A 24,018-nucleotide genomic window follows, 5' to 3' on the forward strand; every position below is an offset into this window, starting at 1 on the left:
CTTCAACAGTTGCACAATATAAATGTTAATGTATAAATTAGATGAATGTTGGTTTATAAAATAAACACCACAGTCTTAAATCATATTTTCATTGTGTCTTTGCTGCATCTCTGTTGGTTGGGAACTGCGCTCTGTTTCAGTCACACTTGATTCTGAGGAACTACTTTATTTGGCGGAAGAGTAATATTTGTACTAATATAATTACAGCTTATTTGTGTTTTATTTTATAAAATTCCGCTAACGTTATGCATATGAAGTAACCGTTTTATAAAAGCAATAACCCCCGCGAAGCAGTGGGGTTACAGTGCATTTTATAACAGCTAAGGGGGTTTTAGGCACTCCGCTTTGCGTCGTGCCTAACAACGCCCCTTAGCTGTTATAAAATGCACTTGTAACTTGGTCTTTTCTTTTATCACTCTGATCTCTGGTCTACATAGTCCATCCCTATCATAGCTGACAGAAGTGACATCTGTGACTGTAAACATCACGAAAAACTGATGTGACTGATAACATACAGTAGGGAATGTAAGCATCATCTTTGTATCAGTCAGAGGAATCATCCAGATCGCTACTCAGGACCCAACCACAAACTCATATTATTGCTGTAGACCAGTGGTTCTCAAACTTTACAGCGTTTCCCCACAGACCATAAAATTAAGGATACTGTAATGGCAAAACTGTAGGCAGTCTTAAGATTTAGTTCATGATAGGCCTGTGTTGTCACACGGTTCACATGAGACATCTGAAGCATCTCACTGGATGTTATTTCCACTCATCAATTCCACAATTATTGTTTGTAATTGTGTGTCGTGTTGGTTCATATGTCAATAAGCAGCAGGGTTGACAAATCAAGGTGATGAAGTTTGTTTTTTATCCAGTGTGATAGAGTGATGCATTCATGCGTTTGAGAAGATATTGATCTGCTGTCTCTCACTAATTACTGAATCCGTGTCTTTTGCCAGATGGCGTTTGACCATTGCTTTCCAATAAAACCATGTGCTGCTTGTAAAAAAACTTTCCCTAGTGCTTCTATTTCCTCTTGATATTAGGGCTAAATTCCGAAGGATCCAGATGGTGCTCCGAAATAATCAAAGTGTATCAGAAGAGGCCCTGAGAAAAATGTGCATTATATTTAATTACATAATAATACACCACTTATTTATAAAATGGATCACTATTAATCACCTTGGCCCTAATTTTAACACCTAAAAATTGTTAAAATATACTGTACCATGGACAAATGAAATTCTAAATGTATAATCAATCATTATAAAATGAGCATCTCCTCTGCCTACCTGCATGATCATTTTTTACCTTTTCTCCCAAGAAATGTTGTGCTTGCAACTATTGTGCAAAGTGTAATTTTCCGTGCCTCTGTTATGAGAAACGCAACTACAATACGCCCATTATACAGTATCTTACGGCAATTGGGGACAGGATAGCATGTATAATGCATGCATCATTATGTACCAGCATTGTAAGTGGGAGGAAGAATCTGTCAGATGCTTAAAGACAAGAGGTTTTATTGATCTCATTTACTGTATATGCGGTTTAACCGGTCCATTCAAATAGCTGCTATTGATCTTATAATCAATGATTACAGAAACAGTGAATTGTTGCCAAATTGTGTCCTATAGACCATTTCAAAAGATGTAAACACTACTGGTCCAGAAACACTTCCTGTTTCAGTTTGTAACTGTTTTTTATTATTTCACTTTAAGATGTTTGTTTAACTTTTTGATTCAGTTCTATGTGTTCTGTTGGTTTTATTTGATCCCAACGTTTGTCCAGTGTTAAAAAACTAAAACAGGAAGTGCTTCTGGACCAGTGTTGTTTACATCTTTTGAAATGGTCTATTGGAGAACATCTGTGCTGACTCGCAATAAAGGTGTATACTGATACAGTATGTCAATTTTAATACGATGCTAGGAATAAACCAAACATATTTTTGCTTTAAGTTAGTTAATTGGATTGTTGGTGTTGTGTAATTGAGTAACCTAGTTCCTGTACAGGTCACAGAACAAATGAATGGGCTCTCTTACTGGATCTGTGATTGTGCATGACTGCACCACTTATAGTATTCAACTCATTTAGATGTGTTTTTGTTTTATTTATTTCAATTTCTTTCAAAATTACACCTCCAAAAAGTCTCATTAACATGATTGTAATATACCTGCTCTGTCAATTTTGGCCACTGGTGATTTGCCTTTGTTAGTGGCCAATGTTCCGGTCTGTTATGTAGGTCTGCCCACATCTGGCAGCAAACGCATAATCTAAGTCCCTCTGCGATTTTCCTGATTGCCAACAAACATGTGTTGGATCAGATCCAGTAACAGACAAAAATATGTTGAACTATTGGATGTGTAGAGGCCAAGAGGTTTTCTCCTTTATCACAGTCTAATGGCTTGGCAAACTGTTTGAACCAACACTGAAGCTGAAATGCGTGTAAACTAATGGGGGGCTAGAGATGTGAGTGATAGATATTACTTTGGTACATCCTCATCCTTAAGGGACTCAGGGCCTTTCTGGGATGTTGTATTGATTGTTGTGTTGCCTAGAGGAGTAGGTTACTTAATGTAGCAGGGAAGGAGGGTTAGTTTCGGGAAGATAGAGAGTGTGTTGCCAATCCCTTTGTTGTTGAAAGAGCGTTTACCTCATTTTGGGAAAAAAAACGTTTGAGTGCTTTGATAAATGCTACAATACCATTGGTTGGTTGGATTTACAACTAAACAAAACAGCCGATAATTAGTTGCCATAATGAGCCTGGACCACTCTTTATTAAAGTATGACTGGGTGACTGACACCTGTCAGATGTTTTTAACTCTTTCAAATGAAAGAACAGTTCCTTGCTTTTAAACAAAAAAATTATGTTTCATCCTATCTTTATTTGTTCTCTTTTTATGACCTATCAAATATGAGTAGGTTTCTTCAAAAACACAAACCTAACGCTTTTTGGTTTTGGCTTAATCAATAAAAAAATATTTGACTTTGATTAATTATATTTTTACACAAGCAACACACACATCTCTGCTAAAAATGAACATTTTAAGTTTGTTTCTATTAATTACCATTCTTGGACAATTACACCAAACATGACAGAAGTGCAAACGTTACAACTTACCCCATAGGTGGGGTTAATTGTAACAGGCAGGGGGTTAGTTGTAACACTTGCTAAAAATTAAGTTTGCAGGCAAATATTTCGAATCTATTTTGTCTATATACTTGAAGTGGATATTGTTTATATATCTGTCTATAATAGACAGGTATCCACAATGTATTCATTCATCCAGCCCTTTTCTAACAATAGTTCAATAATAAATGGATACAAATGTTTAAATATGTGAGAAAAAGCAGCACAATTATGACAAAATATTTGTTTTATATGTGTAATATTAATTTTCCTAGAAAAGAAAAAAATGTAGAGTAAATGAAATAAGTCTCCAGAAATCTCACATGTGCCTCTACAAGAATTTAGGTCAGATTTGGCAAGGTACTAAAGTCTGCAATTAAAGGTTAAGATTTAGGTTTTTAATATAAATTCAAAGATTTCATATTCAGATATTTTTAGCTTTGCAATCTACATGAAATATATGTGGCTATAATATGATGTATTCTCAATTCTCAATTTTTACTCCTCCATAAGCAACTAAAGACAAAGTTGATATTTAATAAGACAAATGAGAACTCTATCCGACCTTATGTGCTCTGAAAGCGTAACCTCGTGAGCAAACCCCGGACAACTCCCACCAGTATGACAGCACACAGGAGTCTCATGCCATATACAGTATGACAGGTGTGAAGAAATACTGTCACACATACTCTTCTGTTTTGACTTTGATGTTATAGTCAGCTGCCTAGAACTTGCTGTGGGGACATTATCATAAGGTTTATCGTAATTGAATGTAATTGAATGTATGACTTATTAAAGTCAATTACAAATACTATTGAACAAACAAATGTGTGTCTTGTTCTGTAGAGACATTTAGCATAGGAGAGACATAAAAATGTGGGGGAAAATACAATTCGGTGACAGAGAAAAATAGTATGATGGACAGAAATTGTGTCTGCCTTCAGGCTCTATAGTAATTACTGGACTTGAGCGAGTGTGTTAAGGCATCCATCCATGTTGGGCTGATGCTGGAGCTCAGCCAGTGTTATTTCTTTAAGCACACGAGCATTTCAGTAGCTTACAATTACTGACTCATCTGGGTCATTGCCTGTAAAGGGCTAAAATATTTATCAAATCAGAAAGACTGCGAAAGAGTTTGGACCACTTATTTCTGCTGTATTTATTTACTAACCACCCTTCAGTGAAATTCATTCAATTTAATACCTGCAGTTTTTGCGCAGTTATATTTGAATTGAAATAACTTGTTATTCTTTTAAGCCCAAACATTTAGTGATAGTCAACCATTCTTTATTTGTGCAAACTAATTTTATTGATTTTACTGAACGTAAATACATGGCAATTACCTGAATTTTGTTTAAAAGATATATTTATGCACATTACTAGCATTCATGGCAGCAGTAATTCATTAAATGATAATTAAATGTCATAGAAAAATCAGGCTCTTATGTCTGGGTTCAGAAATTTTACTTAAAAAGGTTTGATAATTTTCATAAATGTCAATTAGTGCATGCAAGCTTTTTGGCAAAAGAATCGCACCTGGGCTGTCACTGTGATGCTTGTGGTTGTCACATTTGGATTCAGGTCCAAGTTCTCACAAGGGACACAAGTTTGAATGTGATCTACCTTCATTTATTTCCCAATCCCGCAATCTCTACCCAGTCACTCTTCAATATCCTATTATCTAAATAAAGGAGTTAAAAATTTGGTCAATATCCTAATATATTTGGTAAACTTTCTTTAAACGAGTAAAACAGTCTTGCAGCTTGACAATTTAAATTCGACATGTGTGCCGTCATTCATCCAATTAGTCTTCCATGCACTTAGAGGACTTAGCTGAAAAAAATCATATGTCGTTTAACGCAGTGGTTTACAAACTGGGGGCCGCGAGATGGTGCCAGGGGGGCCCCAGTTTTATGACATTTTATGAAATACATTAATTTATCATGAATTCTGTGTAATTAAACCTAAAAAAAAATAATGATACTAACCAAAAGCACTACGTTTTGTATAATTTAATGTTTTTTTTTAAATGTTGAGTTTTAGAACAGTTTTTTGTCACAAATTTTCTTTGGGGGGCCGCGAAGGAATGCATCGTACACAAGGGGGGGTCACACGCTGAAAAAGTTTGGGAACCACTGGTTTAACGCACTCTACCCACAAAGCGTTAAGAATGGTCTGAGGATATGATAAATCATATTTTAAGTAAAAGTATTTGATGAATGTTTACATCCCGAGAACATTTGGTCAATATCATTATCTTATGGAGGTGGCATTTAGTGGCTTTTGCATCTGAGCTCTTCATATCTAGGCATAGACATCTATATACAGTACTGTATCTTTATATATAGTTCAATTTGAATGCTAGTTGAATGCTAAAATCCCTAACATAAACTCTACATATTTTATTTTGTGTTTTTAGCTTAATAGTGTTTGTGGTGGACTGTAGCACTGTTCATTTTTGATATTGCATCACTTTATTTCATATCAGTCTTTTTATACTGTAGTATATTACAGCAGTGTTAACCCACTGAACAACACAAAGAGTATCTTCATGTTTTTTGGTTCTTGGCAATTGATTCAATGTTTATTTCTAGATACTCAATTGCCTGACGGTTTGTGGTAAATCTTGGAGTAGATCTTACAAAGCAAAGCCCATTGTGCTTTGTGTTATACAAGTATCTAAATCTTGTGATTACAAGAGGAGACAGTCATTGAAACTTGAACACATTGTTGTGGAGAATTTCGTAGGTGATTCCAGCAGTGGTATTTCTTATGATTTGATCTGTTAATCATACATACAGTAACATTAGTTTGTCTCCCAGGGGGAAACATTGAACACGTGGATAAAAAGACAGAAAATATATCATCACACGAATCTATGTGTTTACGTGTTATTATTATTAACGTTTGTAGACAGTTGTCTATAAAGACATTGTTAACGGTGTAAAAACAGTGATGTCATCATTGTGCGTGTTAAGAGGTTAATATCTTCTCTGAAGATTGTGTTTGAAGACCTTCTGTAAGTGAGTTTTATTTCTTTGTTTCCTTTCATTGGGATTTCTTCTTTTAATTTTCATCTGTGCCCGCAGGTCTTACAGATACAGTTTACCATGGTTTGATGGGAATATTTGGCAGTTAAACCCACTGAGGCAATAACAGCTGTTTGTGGTGGGTTTTGCTGACGGCACACAGAGTATGATCAAAGAAATTCACTTAGCCAGATTGGACATTTTTTGGAAAGGTTCCTTTTATATTCCTCTCAATTGATCTCATCTGTATAAAGTGTGTTTGGTGCTAAGCACAGCTATAAATATATTTAGCTTGTAATCCTGCTGTTCCCCAAAAACACTGCTGAATATTATTAAATCAGTTAGCTGTCTTTTGCGTGATTAAAGCAATATTTCAGAGAGCATACCACAACTGGGAAAGATATATAGACCAACAGACAGATAAAATGTAGGTAAAACAAACTTTACTAATAAAAAAGAGTAGGGGAGAGTGGGCCACAACCTAACACTTTTTGGTTTTGGTTCAATCATTACATTTTTTTTGAGTTTGATTAATTATATTTTTACACAAGCAACACACACATCTCTGCTACAAAATAACATTTTAAGTTTGTTTCTAGTACTTACCATTACACCAAATGTGACAGAAGTGCAAACGTTACAACTTATCCCAAAGGTGGGGTTAATTGTAACACTTGCTAAAAATGAAGTTAGCAGGCAAATATTTTAATACTATTTTGTCTATATACCTAAAGTGGATATTGTTTATATATCTGTCTATAATAGACAGGTATCCACACTGTATTCATTCATCCAGCCCTTTTCTAACAATAGTTCAATTATAAATGGATATAAATGTCTAAATATGTGAGAAAAAGCAGCACAATTATGACAAAATATTTTTTATATGTGACCCAGTCTGTAATAACCATCATACAGTTTCAAAATCAAATTCTGAGATAAAGTCAGATTTTAGCCATTCATTTCAATCTTTGACGTGACCTTATTCAATCAATATTAAAGATATGAACAAAAATAAATTTGACACATGATTTTTGATAAGACAGGCACATTTATTTTGTTGGCAGCCAGCAATCATTATTGTGTAGCTTATTTAAAACAACGGCAAGAATTATTCTAACATTAGCTGTTTTCATATCGTAAGTGCTGAGGGGTTAGTTGTTACACAGCGTTACAATTAACCCCGCTGGGTCAGAATATTTTTAAGCCCACCAAAAATGTTGCTAAGAGCTGCAGACATATTTCATGATTAATGAAAATATGCGACCAAAACATTCTTCATCACTTACTCTCTGGATAAACATTATACATTTCCAATAATTTGCAGGAGCTCGTTTTTTGGCAGCGTGAAAAAATACCGGAAAAACAAAACGATCAACCTTGTGCAACAATGTAAACAGTCCGTGTTACAACTAACCCCATGTTAGTTTTTGCCCCGCGCACCCCTACATACTGTATGTTCCCCCAACAAATGCTCAAAACTAAAGGGATAGTTCACCCATAAATTAACTTATTCTTATGCTGTTACAAACCTGTATAAATGTCTTTGTTCTGATGAACACAAAGAAAGATATTTTGAGGAATGTTTGTAACCAAACCTGTCAGAGGCCCCATTGACTTCCATAGTATGAAAAAACAATACTATGAAAGTGAATGGAGCTCATGATCGGTTTGGTTTTAAACATTCCTCAAAATATCTTCCTTTGTGACAACATGAGAGTAAGTAAATGGTAAGATAATTTTTTTTATTTTTAGGTGAACTATCCCTTTAAGGTATTTTTGTGAAGCTCTGTACTGTATGTGCTAAATATATCCCATTACTCATTGTCTGTTCTCCAACTTTGTGCAACCCCCAATAGACAGTAACACTTATTGATAAACGTCTGAGACATTGGAAGACATTGTACTCAAATTAGTTAATTGGTCAGATTTACTGTACATGCTCATTACTGTGTACAGTGCAACATAAGGCCAGATCGGACCCATGAAAAAAGTGCTTAACCCCAGGTGACCCTCAGGGAGGCTTTTCCTGCATCTTGCACTTTAAGTCCATTGTGCTTCATGGACAGCTGTAAAAAGATAATGCGTTAAATTTGACCTTACATCTAACTTCCCTAATGGTTACCTAACACCATCAAATTAATGTTAATCCTTATTCCTGATAGGATTTCTTTGTGGGAAGTGAGAAATCAGGGGTTAGTAGCAAACTTCACAAATTAGACCCTTTTGAAAACCCAGCAAAAGTCTTTTTTGTGATTTTCTGCATCACAAAATGCAGTAATTTGCTGTACATAACAAATGTTTATATGTTGATCAAATCCTGAACCACAAACTGAAATAACGTAAACAGAACCACACAAATTAAAACGCTTTGTAGAAACAAGTTACGATAATGTGTCCTCTGAGGATCTGAATTTTATGTAAATGTGGAAACATCTGGCCTTCAGCATCTGCTTACTGGGGTACAGTTCTTCCTGGATGAAACTGTAAGAGACCTACAGTTCCCACATACTTAATATACACATCAAAGAGGTTCTTGCGAGCACAAGAATGACTCTAAAACAGACCGTGCTGATGAAGAACATCACACCTTGTTCTTACTCCTACAAATAGAAAAGACAACGGAAGCTTTTAGAGCGCCAAATGCTTTTTTACTACACTGAACTCTCAGTAAAGTGCCAGTCGTGATATCTATTCTGCAGAATAAGAAAATGATAGCTTGTGACGCACATAATGATAAATCACATTCATCCTGTCATGCATGATTCTTACAGTCCACACACAGAACGCAATGATGCTCAAAATCCCACTATTAGGAGTGGAGATAATACAAAAGGAAAAAATGCTGTGAAACGATAACTTAATTTTCATGATTTATTTATACCGCAGTGCATATGCTGGTAAATTAGTTCAGCATCCAGCGTAAATCACATTGTACAATTTTGCTTTGTTTCTCTGTGGTGAAAATCAGGTTTTAATAGTTGTATACATGTATGTCTACTGTATGTAGTGTTTTTAATATGATTTAAAGGCAGGAGGGTCCATGATCTCTGAAAGCCAATGGTGACATTTGAAATCACGTAAACAAACACACCTCTACCCAATCTAGACTTTCTGTTGATAGACCCGCCTCACACATACACAACCCAAGCAAAGATGTCGTTTAGTACACATGCACCTTACTGCTGATTGGCTACAAGTGTGTTTTGGTAGTCGGCCCAACTCTCTTTTTAAAAGCATTTTTCAGAAATCGTGCACTCCGCCTTTAAGACAAACCATTTGCAACTTCATCTTTCAACACTATTGCTGGGTATTTTCTAGTTTTTCAAAGACAGTTTCATTCCCTTGGTTTGACATCGACTTGGTTTCCTACATCACAAACATGTAAACAATCATATCAACACAGTTGCATGAGTAGTTTGAGCCATAGATAATATACATGGATGCCGTATAGGGATGAGTTTTAAGGGTTTTATTATCGACTACAGGGCGACTTTAAAATAAAAGATACTACATGTCAAAAAAGTTTTTGAACTTTGTGGTAAACTTACGTTTTTATCTTTTCCTAGCACTAAATAAATTGCATTATATCCTGATGTGGCAGCCTCATTAGCAACACAACATTACAGTATCGCAATACACGCCAAACATTGCACAGACTGTTTTTCTTTGCTAAAAGTTTTTGTCTGGAGGCCGGAATTGAAATTTAGGTTCCTCTGAACGAATCTCAGCATCACATAATAAGTACAAGCTCTTGCGAAACCCTAATGTTCATCTCTGTATAATTATACAGGAAGTCAAAATGTAGATTAGCTTTGTCATCTGTACTTACAGTACATGTGTTAAGTCATTGCATTCCCAATCTAGTTAATGTGACGCTCATTATTTTGCGACGTGTTCAGTGCAATTACTCGGGCTGGGTTTGTGTGGACTCTGCAGGGTTGCTTCTCATGACTTTGTGCCACCGGGCAGCGCACGGCTCACTGAGGGAGCCTATGAGTCAGGCCTGTAAATATTTAATAAGAGCTTGAATATTGAGCAGCAGAGCTATTACAAGAGATTCACTTTGTTGTACCGTCATTGCTCTTAATATTACTGTCATATCCTGGAGATTATCAACTCTTCAATGCAGCAATGAATCATTTATTGTTGATGTGAGGAAAGGCTGTTTGTGGGATCGTTCTGAGAAAGAGATTTTTGGAAAGCTAAGTGTGTAAGTGACAAGGGTTTAAAGGCTATGCTGTTACACGAGCCGGAATAGACTGTTACCGCGACTCCAGCAGATACTGGAATCACGGTACTTCCTTTGGTGTACCATACGCATTATTTAAAGTGACAGTAAATGGGACTTAACTGTTATATATAGTCAACTTTTGATGCACATCATTAGCTGAAGCAGGTACACTTAGATCAGGGTGAATCCTGTTGTAAACTGCTGTCCTTGCTAAGATGAATGTAACTTGCCCTTGCCATATATTCTGCTTTGAAAGCGAAATAACGGGTTGCTCCTTGTGATGTAGTTCGCCACCCACTCTAAGAACAGCTATCGGTCTGTGCCATAAAAATAGGATAAGTGGTCTACCAAAGTCTCTTTAACCTGCTAGAAGCCAGTAAAGTTAGGTTACTGGTGGAGTTTAGACCAAGTGCAATTTAGACCAAAAATATTGGAAATAAGTAATATATCAATTATTTATTTAACTTATTAGCAGCCCTAATAGTTGTGACCGCTCCAGGTAAATTGAGTCGTAATGAAACAATTATAAAAAAAAATGAGTTCATCAAACCTTCAAAATGATGTATATGTTATGTTGGAATCTGACAAAAATATGACAAAGCTGTTTGATGTTGAAAATCGAGTTAAAGGTGCAATGTGTAACTTTGAGACCTTGTGACAGAAATGCAATATAATATACGCAACTACATTATCAGTGCTGTATGAAGACCATACAAAATGAACTGTATTGTTTTTATTACCTTATAATGAGATGTTTTTATGTGCATATACCGCGAGTCCCCTTACATGGAAGTCGCCGGTATGTTTTTGTAGTAGTCCTAAACAGACAAACTGTTCTACTGAGCGTGATTTGTCCGTACGTTCTCTCAGATGACGACAGGTTTGTCCTGTGGCAGCTACTGTACCATAGCTTCTCATTGCGTTTCAAAATTAAGGTTGGTTGCAATTTGCATTCTCACCACTAGATGCCACTAAAAACCCATACTGTACCTTTAAAAACATCTGACGGTTCCAAAACAAAATCGCTGCAACTATACCTTAAACTTCACTGTTAATATCAATAGATTTGGCACACACAAAGTCAAAACCAATATCTGTATAAAAAATGTCATTTAATGTAATGCAAGGATATAATTTAATATGATACATCAGATTTTCCCACCGAACAGTTAACCAAACATTAACTTACAGTATGTATGCGTCAAGGCAGATATTTTTAAAACCGCATTTCTGTTTATATGTGTATATCGGAATGGCAGGCTGTTTTGGGCACATGTTTCGGATGTCTCTCAAGTCAGCACTTTTTGGGTCAGGTCATGAACTTTTACTCTCTTAACTCTTTTACCATTAAAGGCGCTCTAAGCGAATCTGTGTGATGTCACTTCTTGTTGACGTTCGAAGTGTTGTCAAACAAAACAGAGCGTAGCTAACTCCTCCCCCTCCCTTCCGTGCTTTCTGAAAGAGTCATGAACACATTCAACCCCACTCCCAAATCCTTCTTGTCGTTTATTGGCTGGAACACTTTGTTGTGTTTCGTGGTGGTAGGTTTGACCCCTTTGTTTTATGGAGCCTGAGCCTGGCGCATTTTTTACAGTGTGTTCAGGGGACAGGTAGCTAGCAGATGGTGAGGAGATGTTTACTGTATGAAACAAAAAATGTTTTATGGCCTAAAATGCGTGAATTTGCTTAGAGCACCTTTAAAGATGGTGTGCATGATTTTTAAAAAACCCTTAGGAAAAGGGAGTCGGGCCGAGTACCAAAACACACTTGTAGCCAATCAGCAGTAAGGGATGTGTCTACTAACTGACATTATTGCAAATGTGTGGGGCGGGGCTATCAGAAGGAGGTCCAGATTCTATTGGGGTAGGGGCATGTTTGTTTAGGTGATTTCAAATATCACATGGGCTTTCAGAGTTCATGCACCACATCTTTAAGCAAGTCCCGGACTTTATTTTCTCATTCCTGCATTTTTTAAAACCAAAACTTCAGATCCGCAAGTGTTTTGCTTCCGAAGGACATGCATCCTTTGGGTTATGAAAGATTTAGGAAGGTGCACCTCTTAGAAAACATACAAAAAAAGATCAATTTAGATTTTTAATTTCTATTTGGACATTAGGATCGCTAGATTGTTTTTTTTTTGAAACCTTAAATTCTAAAATCTGTATGTTTCTCTTCTTTTTTCCTGTAGCTCAAAATTAGTATGTGTGCATTCCCACTCATTTAGACAGCACGGGTCACATTTAATTTAATAAATCCTTTAAACCCCTTAAAAGGTGCCCATAAAAAAGAAAAATGATTGATGAGATCTGTTTAGTATCTCAGTTATTTTTTCTTTGACCTTGACGATATTAAAACAGGGACAAATTAAAAAATACTGTATGTTTTAGTCTCCTGCATCTCAGATTTGTCTCCTGAGATAAAAGTCCCAAAAATCTCACAAATGACTCCATTATTCATGTGTTTCAGAAGAGATATCAACATCACCAACATAAAAGATTTGCCTAGTCTGCAATTAAAAGTAGATATAATTAGAAATTTCACTATATAAACGTAAACATCTTTCATCAACTTTACCTAAATTTAGAACTTACGGTAGTTATATAATAATTTTACAGCTTCATACTCCGAATACATTTTAATAATTTGTTTCTAGTTTTATTTGTGCTTAGTGATTTTAGGAGAAGCATCTGAGGCTAAGTTTATACTTACAACTGAGAACTCTTAAAAAAGCTATTAAAAAGTAAACGCTGAGTAATTTCCTCTGGGTAAATTTTTTTTCTGAGATACAGTACATGTAACCTAGGTGGGAATTAATGCCTTAGACTATAAAACGTTGAATCATTCTAACACTCAGCATCTTCTTACTCAATCACATTTGTATAACGTGGCACAGCACAGAGAAACTTTCTATAATGCATAAATTATTTTACTGTAATTGCAAATGGTAAGGCTGCCTGTTTTCTTTCTCTCCGTGCAGCAGATGAGCGGTCAAGCCCAAAATCCTTTGCAGTCCAGTACCACTTTCTGCCATCATCGAAAGCCTTTGTTCTTCCCATTACCACCTCATAAAAAGGCATCAAACTGGCTATTACCCTGACCTAATGAGAAGATGTCTGCTTCAGCGGAGAAGAAAATACATTTATGAAAGCGATAGTGTCAGAAATGACAAATGCATGGCTAACTCACAGTCGTTCCTTCGCCTTCATCAATCAACATTTATCCAACATCCATAAGGGTATAATATTCCTTCCTTATGCGGGGACCACCCACTGTCATGTCTTCAGTAGATTCGATTAGGTCGTGAATGTAAAGTAATGCAGAAATGATGAAGCTTGATGCACTTGGAAAGTAACTAAGATAGGCGGTGATACTGTAGAAGCTGAGAAGATGGAGCAATATTACAATCCCACGTGCGCTGGTCTGTAATACCTGGAGAGGGTTATCCATTAGCATTAAACTTCATTTTAATGGCAGTTGGTTAGTGCGAAAACCCCCAGGCATACGGTATACAATTTGAAATCTAGTATCCTTTATGGGCACTCACTTTGGCATTCTTTTTGTAACCAATCACCCGAGACGAAAATGTCATTTGACGGATAACTTAGAAGCCCCGAAAACTTGTATTTGTTGTGCTTGTTTTGGCAACTTCTCTAATGGTCATTTTGTTTTCTGAGAAGGATGGTTTTTTTGTTTTCTCAGCTTCTCTGCTCTTAGTGCTGGAGGTAGTTAATGCCTCTTGTGTCTGAATGACCTTTATGGTATCATCGGACTCGTGCACTGTATAAAACAGCCCCATAAATTTACTGTGAGCTCTGGCTAATCTCTGCTTAATTACTCATCAAACGCATCTGCACTGCTGTCTGATGTGCATTTTGTAAACTTTAATTTTATCATGCTGCACTTGCTTTAATTTATTAATAAAAATTACAAAAGTATTATGTTTTATTGAACTGAAATAAATGATTTTCTCTAATGCACACAGGACACAATTATTGGCACCCCTTCATTTAATACTCTTTGCTACCTCTATTTGCAAGGATAACAGCTCTGAGTCTTCTATTTATAGCAGGTTGAAGAATTTATAGCAGGTGATTTTAGATTATTCCTCCATACAAAATTTCTCAAGACCCTTCACATGTTACTGCTCTCCTATCTTTAGTTCACTCCAGTCATTTTCTATGGTTCAGGTCAGGGAACTGGAATGGCTATATGGCAGAACCTTGATTTTGTGCTCAGTGACACATTTTTGTTGTTGTTGATTTTGATGTTTGTTTTGAACCAATTTTTTGATGGAAGGTTTAACCACAACCCATTACTGTATAAGATTTTTAGCAGAGCAATTCAGGTTTTCGACTTTTCTATTTGTTGGTACTTGATATAATTAATATTGATATAATACATGAAGCCATGTACATGTCCAGGACCTCTGGTAAAGAAATAAGGTTCAAACAAAGAAGGTCAGGTTGTATATTTAACTGTAGACATGGAGCGTTTTAATCCCTGTGTGCACTAACAAATTTCAATGATCTGTGTCTAAATCCTCATAGCCAAGCACTGAACAACAAAAGTTACTGCCTACAGGAATCAAATATTTTCATAAATGCAATTTTTTTCTAATTCAAACGAAATGTTAATTCTTGTTAAGAGCATCTTGCTTTGTTTAAAATCAATATCATACTGTAGGTTTTAAATGACTTCATTGGGACTCCCCAGGCACAGCTTCGGGAAATTAAAATCTATGAAAAGATTCACGCAAAGAAAAGTATATCTTAAACAGTACAATAGTGTGGTTCAACATTTATACTTTCATGTGCTTAACATATTAATCTGCAAAATAAAATGTAAAATACACAGATTATTTATACAAATATAAACTGCATTTCTGACCAAATTTGAATGAAGCCAAGCTTCCTGCGCAAGCAAAAAAGCAATCGTCGCTGGTTGACGCTTTTTTTGTCTTGTGTACGTGCGCGCATATATTTCTAGACTGACATATTTACTGACAAGTTTAAAATATGTCTCTGTTGATGAGTCTTTATTGCCTCATTCATATTGAGTACACTAGTAAATGGGCATCTTACTGACATACTGTATGAATCATTGGCTCAAAATTGATCTGCGTCATTGCGCAGCACTAGAATCTTCACCGGGAATGAATTGCTGGATCAGGGCGCAAACGCTATTATCATTACTCAGCCTGCTTTTACTCACATGGGAAGTTAATTATTGTTTTGGTTTCCATAGACTGTTAATGTTTATCAAGCTCCTGCTGGTCTTTGACATAAGTGATGATGACTGATGCTCTTCTCCTGTCAATCAGTGATATGATTTAAGGTTCATTACCCACGATCCTCTGCTTCCAGTGGATTCTTACAGTACCTCTACGACTGTGCTGTTCGTCCTTTCTGTCAAATCCGTTTTGCTGTCCACCCTCTGAGAACATAGTGGTAACAAAATAACAATAGATTTCAGAGACTATTTTGGGCTGGGTTTCCATGGAAATGCTTGGGTGTATGTTAGGATTGGACTGGGGGATATTGCCAGTGTCTCCTGGCAAAATTTACTGTATATTAGGAGACAAAAGGATGTACAAAGCTGGTTTTTGCTTTGAATAGAAACAAACTTTGAGCATCCAAACTTTACTTGATACAGTTGTTTCATTATATATATATAAAGAAACAAAATACAAAAAAATGTAAATACAAATAATAATGAAATAAAAACAGAATAATTATATTTATATACGTTTTTCATTTATATATAATATAGAATATATAAAAATATAAATTGATATATGAAGAGTTTGGTTGGTTTTTACATTTTTGTCAAAGCATGTTTATTATGATGTTATTATCATGTTTTATTGTATTTTATTGTGCTACTTGGCTGTAATAATTTGTTATGAAGGCCAACTGCAGTGTGCTATTTATTGGAATGCACAATAAAAAACCTAGATTTAAAAAAAAACTTAGTTATCTTGTTTTGGAACAAAACTCTTCATATACACTCACCTAAAGGATTATTAGGAACACCATACCAATACTGTGTTTGACCCCTTTCGCCTTCAGAGCTGCCTTAATTCTATGTGGCATTGATTCAACAAGATGCTGAAAGCATTCTTTAGAAATGTTGGCCCATATTGATAGGATAGCATCTTGCAGTTGATGGAGATTTGTGGGAGGCCCATCCAGGGCACGAAGCTCCCGTTCCACCACATCCCAAAGATGCTCTATTGGGTTGGGATCTGGTGACTGTGGGGGCCATTTTAGTACAGTGAACTCATTGTCATGTACAAGAAACCAATTTGAAATTATTCAAGCGTTTTGACATGGTGCGTTATCCTGCTGGAAGTAACCATCAGAGGATGGGTACATGGTGGTCATAAAGGGATGGACATGGTCAGAAACAATGTTCAGGTAGGCCGTGGCATTTAAACGATGCCCAATTGGCACTAAGGGGCCAAAATTGTGCCAAGAAAACATCCCCCACATCATTACACCACCACCAGCAGCCTGCACAGTGGTAACAAGGCATGATGGATCCATGTTCTCATTCTGTTTACGCCAAATTCTGACTCTACCATCTGAATGTCTCAACAGAAATCGAGACTCATCAGACCAGTCAACATTTTTCCAGTCTTCAACTGTCCAATTTTGGTGAGCTTGTGCAAATTGTAGCCTCTTTTTCCTATTTGTATTGGAGATGAGTGGTACCCGGTAGGGTCTTCTGTTGTAGCCCATCCGCCTCAAGGTTGTGCGTGTTGTGGCTTCACAAATGCTTTGCTGCATACCTCGGTTGTAACAAGTGGTTATTTCAGTCAAAGTTGCTCTTCTATCAGCTTGAATCAGTCGGCCCATTCTCCTCTGACCTCTAGCATCAACAAGGCTTTCTCACCCACAGGACTGACGCATACTGGATGTTTTTCCCTTTTCACACCATTCTTTGTAAACCCATAGAAATGGTTATACGTGAAAATCCCAGTAACTGAGCAGATTGTGAAATACTCAGACCAAAATTGATGCATTGAAGCAACTGCCATGTGATTGGTTTATTAGATTATTGCATTAATGAGAAATTGAACAGGTGTTTCTAATAATCCTTTAGTTGAGTGTACATTGAAGTCACTTTGATTAATTTGTCTGCCAAATTCATAAAATGTAAACGTAAGAATACCTGTTTAATCACAATTTAAAGTTAAAAATTGCTTTGTAAGAGCCCTTGTGCTGTGAGGGGTGATGATGAGCCCTTTGTCTATTTAGTCCTTACATTACCAGTCAGTCACTTATCATATACTGTACACGTAAATAGAATTTTAAGGTATATCTTATTCACTGAAAAGTTAACAGGAAAACTCTAAATTGCATCTGATTTCTGTTTCACCCGTTGATCTGTATGATGCATCTCTCCTCAGCCAGCATTACACCAGCCTCATTTCTCTTCAGACACACTTCTAGACTTCTCAACACTCTAAATTTAATCCAGCCTTTGATTCGTCTTTGTTTCTATATGTAAGGGATAATCCACGGCTAGCCATGCATTAAAGGGTTTTAATGCACGACGTAGAGGCGAAGAACCACCCGACGCGTAGCGGAGGGTGGTTGCCTCTGCGAAGTGCATTAAAACCCTTTATTACACGGCTCTCTGGAATGCTTGATTCTGATTGGTCAGTTGAGACATTTGCAGGTTCGTTCTTTTCGAATAATAACCGCTCCAAAATAATAACGCATAGCCGGTACTACTTTTACGAGAAAGATCGCTCCGCGCCAATAAAGATTACTGTTTGTTTGGCGCCATCTTGTGACAAACACTGGACAACCACGACAAGACACAGAGAGCTTACTGAGACTGAACTTGACAAAATACAGCATGACAGCTACGAAGCCAACACACAAAAAAATACAGAATGGGCATTAAAACTTCTCAAAGACTGGCTAAAAGAGAAAAAAATGGAGACAGACAAGTATGAAGCAGAGGATCTTAATAAGGTATTACGATCATTTTATGCATCTGTGCAAAGTTTCGCGGAAGGATAAATAATGTTAATTTAAAACAAATATGCCAATAAAATGTTTCAAATTCATATTCATGTCCAGTTTTTTTCGTATGTGACAAGTAGCCGTGTAATAAGCGGGATAATGTAGAGTCAGCCGGTAGTTATCGGGAAATAAGCCCCTTCAGTGTGATACAAGACCCTCCGCTTCGCGTCGGGTCCTGATCACACTGTCGGGGCTTATTTCCCGATAACTACCGGCTGACTCTACATTATCCCTTACTTAATGCATGGCTAGCCGTGGATTATCCCGCTTATACCTTGGTTATTTGCCAAGTTAACGCTGCAAATAATGTTTACAGTGTAATTTTTTAACAGACGGGTAAAAATGACGGTCATTTTCTTAAGTTAAGGCTCGCACTCCGTCCGCTTTAAATAAAGTAGTGCCATTGTATTGCTTTTATTTAAATGAATTATCACATTTATTTAAATTCATTAGTAAAAGAGGGAGACAGAGAACTGAAAGAGGACCCGAAAGAGAGAGAGAGAGAGAGAGAGATGCGTGCGCGAGTTACCTGTGGCTGTGTGCGTCTCTTTTTTAAAGTCTATCCCCTCGTTGCTCCGAATGTATTTTGAAAAGTTGACTAACAAATATGAAACCGGCCAAAAGCCTATGTAAACCTTTTAAATCAAGTTGTCTTATTTCATTGTGCTTTGGCTTTACTGCATACAGTCTGTTAGAAATAGGGCTAGGTCTTAAAAAATATCTAGCCTATAGAATACGTTTCTTTGCTGGTAGCCTATGGGCTACGGGCCTATGGGATACTCCGTTTTTGCCACTCTGTTGAATATGTAATAGGTAGGGGAGGAGCTAACGAGATCTTATTTAGCTACCGGAAACGAAACACTGATCTCAACAACGGTAACTTGAAAAAGTATCTTTAATATTTAAATCAGATAATTATAATAACGCATTATAACATTAAACGTAATAATATAAAACATAATACCATTAAACAAAATAATATTTATAAAAACATCCCTAAATAGCTCCTGTAATCTATTCTTACACTGACCTCATTATTTATTCAATTACAACAGCCAATGGCAAGTCTCCAGCAGCAATACGTATATTTAGTTTTAGATGTTCTGTTTATATTATGTTTTAGACGTTCTGTATGGTACATAAATAAGATGGTTATACAGTAGGTATACAGTATTGTAGGTTTATTTATCACTTGATCGTTATTCCTTCGGCGCAGCAGTTTAATAATCTAATTGGCGGTTCTGTGACATCAGCTCATTCAGGTCCTGTCTGAGTAAAACTCACGTGCAAAAATCTACTTGAGAGGAAAGATTAAAGTTCTTATGACATTTTACTCCTGCGATCCGCCGCGATTAGGTGAGTACACTTTTATATGCTACAGATCACGTTAATATTCTTATTATACACTTTATACACTCTTTGAGTGATCCCTGTATTTAATATGGTCTGGGCTAAGCCCCGAATGTCCTTAAAAGCTGGAAACGCCTCTGCTTAAGCATATAGCTAACTTAATGATTCTTTAATTGATTTATTAAAATAATTTATGAATGACAGGCAACACTGACAGTGACAAGGCAATCTTTATTTGAACTAATCATGTCATTTATTTATGTAAAGTGTGAAATAAAACCGGCGCACTTTAAAGAGAGACGCACTTACGTCTCTCTCTCTCTCTCTCTCTCTCTCTCTCTCTCTCGCTCTCGCTCTCTCTCTCGCTCGCTCGCTCGCTCGCTCGCTCTGTCTCTCTCGCTCGCTCTGCAAGTGTAACTGTGTTACTATGGTTACCAATGTTTATAGAAGCGGATTAATTTCTAACTGTAATCAAACTGACTGGAACTACCTGTGCATTAAACGGTTTTAATGCACACCTTCCAGCCAATCAGAATCGAGTATTTAAACAGACCATGGTATAGACGGGTTGCACGGCGACGTCACTAACTGGTTGCGCGCGCAACCGAGGGGCAGAAAGAAGAGACGTGCATTGTGTTGTATGCTAGTAGCGGTGTCTGTAAGTCAAAATGCCAAGGAATTTTTGCGTGGAAAATAGTACCAACAGAGTCAGTGCTGGGTGCCTGATGTTAACATACCAGTAGATGCGACTATTACGTTACTAGCATTATAATTATAAAATTATAATTCATACATGTATCACAGTAACACTGCAAAAATAAAGACAGAAAAACAGATACAACTAAAATCAAGTCTTATTTATGTACAAACATTAAAGAACGCTTCAATAATTAAGGTTGTTGCAGTAGCAGATCAGCTCACCAATCGGTCTTTCTGCCCCTTGGTTGCGCGCGCACCCTGCAATGTTTGTAAACTTGCAACCCCTCTATAAAGCAGCTTTTAACAATGCCCCCATATCTCATGCTCTCCCCTCACTCACTTCCAGCTCTTCTATACGCCACCATCTTCGGAAACGTGACCACCATCTTTCAGCAGATGTACACCAACACCAACCGCTACCACGAGATGCTCAACAATGTAAGAGACTTCTTGAAGCTCTACCAGGTTCCTAAAGGACTGAGTGAGAGAGTTATGGACTACATTGTATCCACGTGGGCCATGACCAAAGGCATAGACACAGAGAAGGTGGGTAAACTGTGTCCTGTTTCTATATTTAATGTACAGTATTTAATACATACAGTGTGCAGAGATGTGTATCCCTGTAAAAAAGATGTTTTGGATTAACTTAAAAAGTAGGTTAATTGATTGGCTTAAAATTTTTAGTTGATTTGACTTAAAGAGTAACTAAACCCCAAACCAACTTTTTTTAGTTAATGATCTGTAAGAATGATGCTTTATTAGTGCTGTTCATTGATTTTAGTAAGTTTTTTGACATTTGGATATAAAGTGTTTCAATACTACAATATATGGTGTAAAAACGTCTGAGTGCTGCCCTCTTGAGGTTGAACGGTGGCTACTGCAGTTGAATTTTCCTATTGGATGTTGGGTCCAAGAAATGACTCGTGACGTAAGCAGGTTCAAGCTCACCACGCCCTTGTTACGATGTCATTACACACTTAGTTCATCCCCTCTATCTCCGTTGGGATCTGCCCACTTTTCTTGCATTTTTCAAATATTGCAGTGGGTGGAGTCAGGCTCTGATCAGGGGTTTAGTTACGCTTTAAAAATATTAGTTCACTCAAAAAAGTTGTGTAAAAATATTGTCAACTAATATTATTAATTGAATTTACTCAAAATTTTAAGGTTACATTTTACCAGTTAACTTACTTTTTTAAGTTGAACCAACATTTTTACAGTGTATTACTGGTAACAAAAATATGATTTAATCATGGTCAGACATGGATGCTTTTCAGTTGTATATCAGTGTTTTTTATTTTTGTAGACAAACATTATAAAAAATGCCATGGTCCAGATGAAGTAGTTATGACCACCAAAGGCGAACTTGAACCAAATGTTGACTGCTTGCCCTCAACCAACAAAACATCAGTAGATCTTTTATTGTGAGCTCATTGCCCCTTTATAACTTTCAGTTCAGCTACTGATGTAAAACATTGTTTAATTGCATAAACTTTGAATGCTAGTAATGTAATACATGGGATCGATTATGGACCCCAAATCCAGATTTGGACACTACAGTTTAAATTATAGAGTTAAAGGGAAATGATGTGGCTTTCTGTTTTTGTGATACATGCCATCATTCTTTCAAAAACATAAGCCAATAACTCAAAACACAAAGGTGGAGAAAAGAGAGCGATCTTTCTTTTCTGTGTAAGTGTCTCTCCATCAAGACCCCCAATTTTATTTTACTCTAGAAGAGAAATGGAAAATTGCATTATCTCCCGGGAGACATCAGCCCCCAGGGATTGTAGTTGATCTTTTCAACCCTGAGCTCAAACTTATAAAGGATCCTCATGACTGATTTTCATGTGGTGCAGGGTGAGAAATCCTTTCTATTTATTGACAAATGTGATTGGGCATAATAATGGGCAAATGTGAACATTTTTAGGAAGATGAGAGGAGAGCAGAGGTGGACACATGCACAGTACGAAAGCATATCCGTCAATGTGACTTTCGAGTTATATTTTGTTGAAAAGTGTTACATTTGCAAAACATGTCACATTTTTTCATACATAAACTAACTAAAAGACAACGAGGAAACTGGGATACAGAACAGGGGATATTTATTGAACACGTAGACGAGAATCACACGATGACATGTAGCAGACAACATTGATTGACAAAGAACAGGCACATGAGGGCCGAATATAACGGCAAGATAATTAAACATAACACTGAACAGGTGCACGAACACAGGTGTAGAAACTCAGGATGACAAACTGAAAACGATACTAATGACAATAATTACTAATGATAATAAAATGATGAAACAAAGAACAGAACAAACACCAAACCCTGACAGTACGCCCCCTCCTGGTATTAGATCCTGAAGGGGTTTAGATGGGTTACATGGGTGGGGTTTGAAGTCGACACCTCTGACCACATTATATGGAGGTGTTGCTTGGCAACCACAACATCTATATAACTTGGTGTAAGAACTGTTTATTCTGTTAATTAAAATTATTAATAATAAACATAATTGTCTAATTGAAATATTTTAATAATTACACAGTAAACTTTCCATGCAGCTGTAGTGTAATTATGAAACAAATGATTAGCATTTTTGCATCATTTCTATTACATTCTGTTGACGTAGAGATACTATCCATGCATCATGCATACTTTTGCCTTGAGTTGAGCCATTAGTATGAGAGGGTATTAAGTGCATGACAAATTTGTTAATAGGCACTAATGATACTGTTAATAATAACCTCATGCACACTGACACACACTTACTGTGTGCATACCTAGACACACATGGTCATGACCACATTAAAGAAATCATATGTATGTCAGTTATCCTACACCCCTACACCAGTACTCAGTTTGCCTTTCCACACACACAACACAAATCCCATATGATATGATTACTGTTGTCAGATTTTGTTATATCAGATTTTCATTTTTTTATGTCAGTTTTTTACAGTAGGTGCACTGCATGATACTAAACAGGATGTGTGCTTAGATACAGTATACTCACGAAAGATAAATGCTAGTTTCCAGTGGATTGTAATAGAAGAGAGGAACTTTTTTATTTATCTAGGTGTTATAATGCCATGTTACAAGACTCCTGTCCATCAGATCAGTATTAAGCTTCAAGGCTGCTAGAATCAGTACATAATAAACACCAATAATATGAGCTGAGTGTTTTACAGTGGCGGGTCATGAATGCTCATCCGAGGGGCGCAATTTCAAAATAAGAGTTTGTTGCGTCATGTAAACCATGTGCATCACGTGTTTTGTCAAAATAAGTGCCTGCTGCACACGCGTCAAAACCGTTTATGATAAAAGAGACGCTCATGTTCACAAAATACACGAAGACACTCCCTTAACAGTAAACTCTGATTACGCACGAGATTATGCGAGTATTTGGCAAACGTGAGCGTCTCTTTTATCATAAACCCTTTAGACGCGTCTGCAGCAGGCACTTATTTTGACAAGACACGTGATGCACATAGGATTACTCGAAGCGCAGAACACACATGACGGGCTACATACAGT

At 36.7% G+C, this 24,018-nt stretch overlaps 1 protein-coding gene across 4 annotated transcripts in view; it reads left to right on the top strand.

Annotated features, from left to right (window-relative positions):
- The window catches only part of kcnh5a (potassium voltage-gated channel, subfamily H (eag-related), member 5a), a 105,559-nt gene that overhangs the window by 60,090 nt on the left and 21,451 nt on the right, over positions 1-24,018 (top strand). For all 4 annotated transcript variants that reach the window (XM_065257210.1, XM_065257212.1, XM_065257208.1 and 1 more), the window contains one exon: positions 20,825-21,024. In XM_065257210.1, coding sequence (XP_065113282.1) covers positions 20,825-21,024 — 200 coding nt within the window. The remainder of the gene's footprint in view (positions 1-20,824; positions 21,025-24,018) is intronic.

The sequence above is a fragment of the Paramisgurnus dabryanus genome, chromosome 12 (genome assembly GCF_030506205.2).
Source record: "Paramisgurnus dabryanus chromosome 12, PD_genome_1.1, whole genome shotgun sequence".
Taxonomy (NCBI): domain Eukaryota; kingdom Metazoa; phylum Chordata; class Actinopteri; order Cypriniformes; family Cobitidae; genus Paramisgurnus; species Paramisgurnus dabryanus.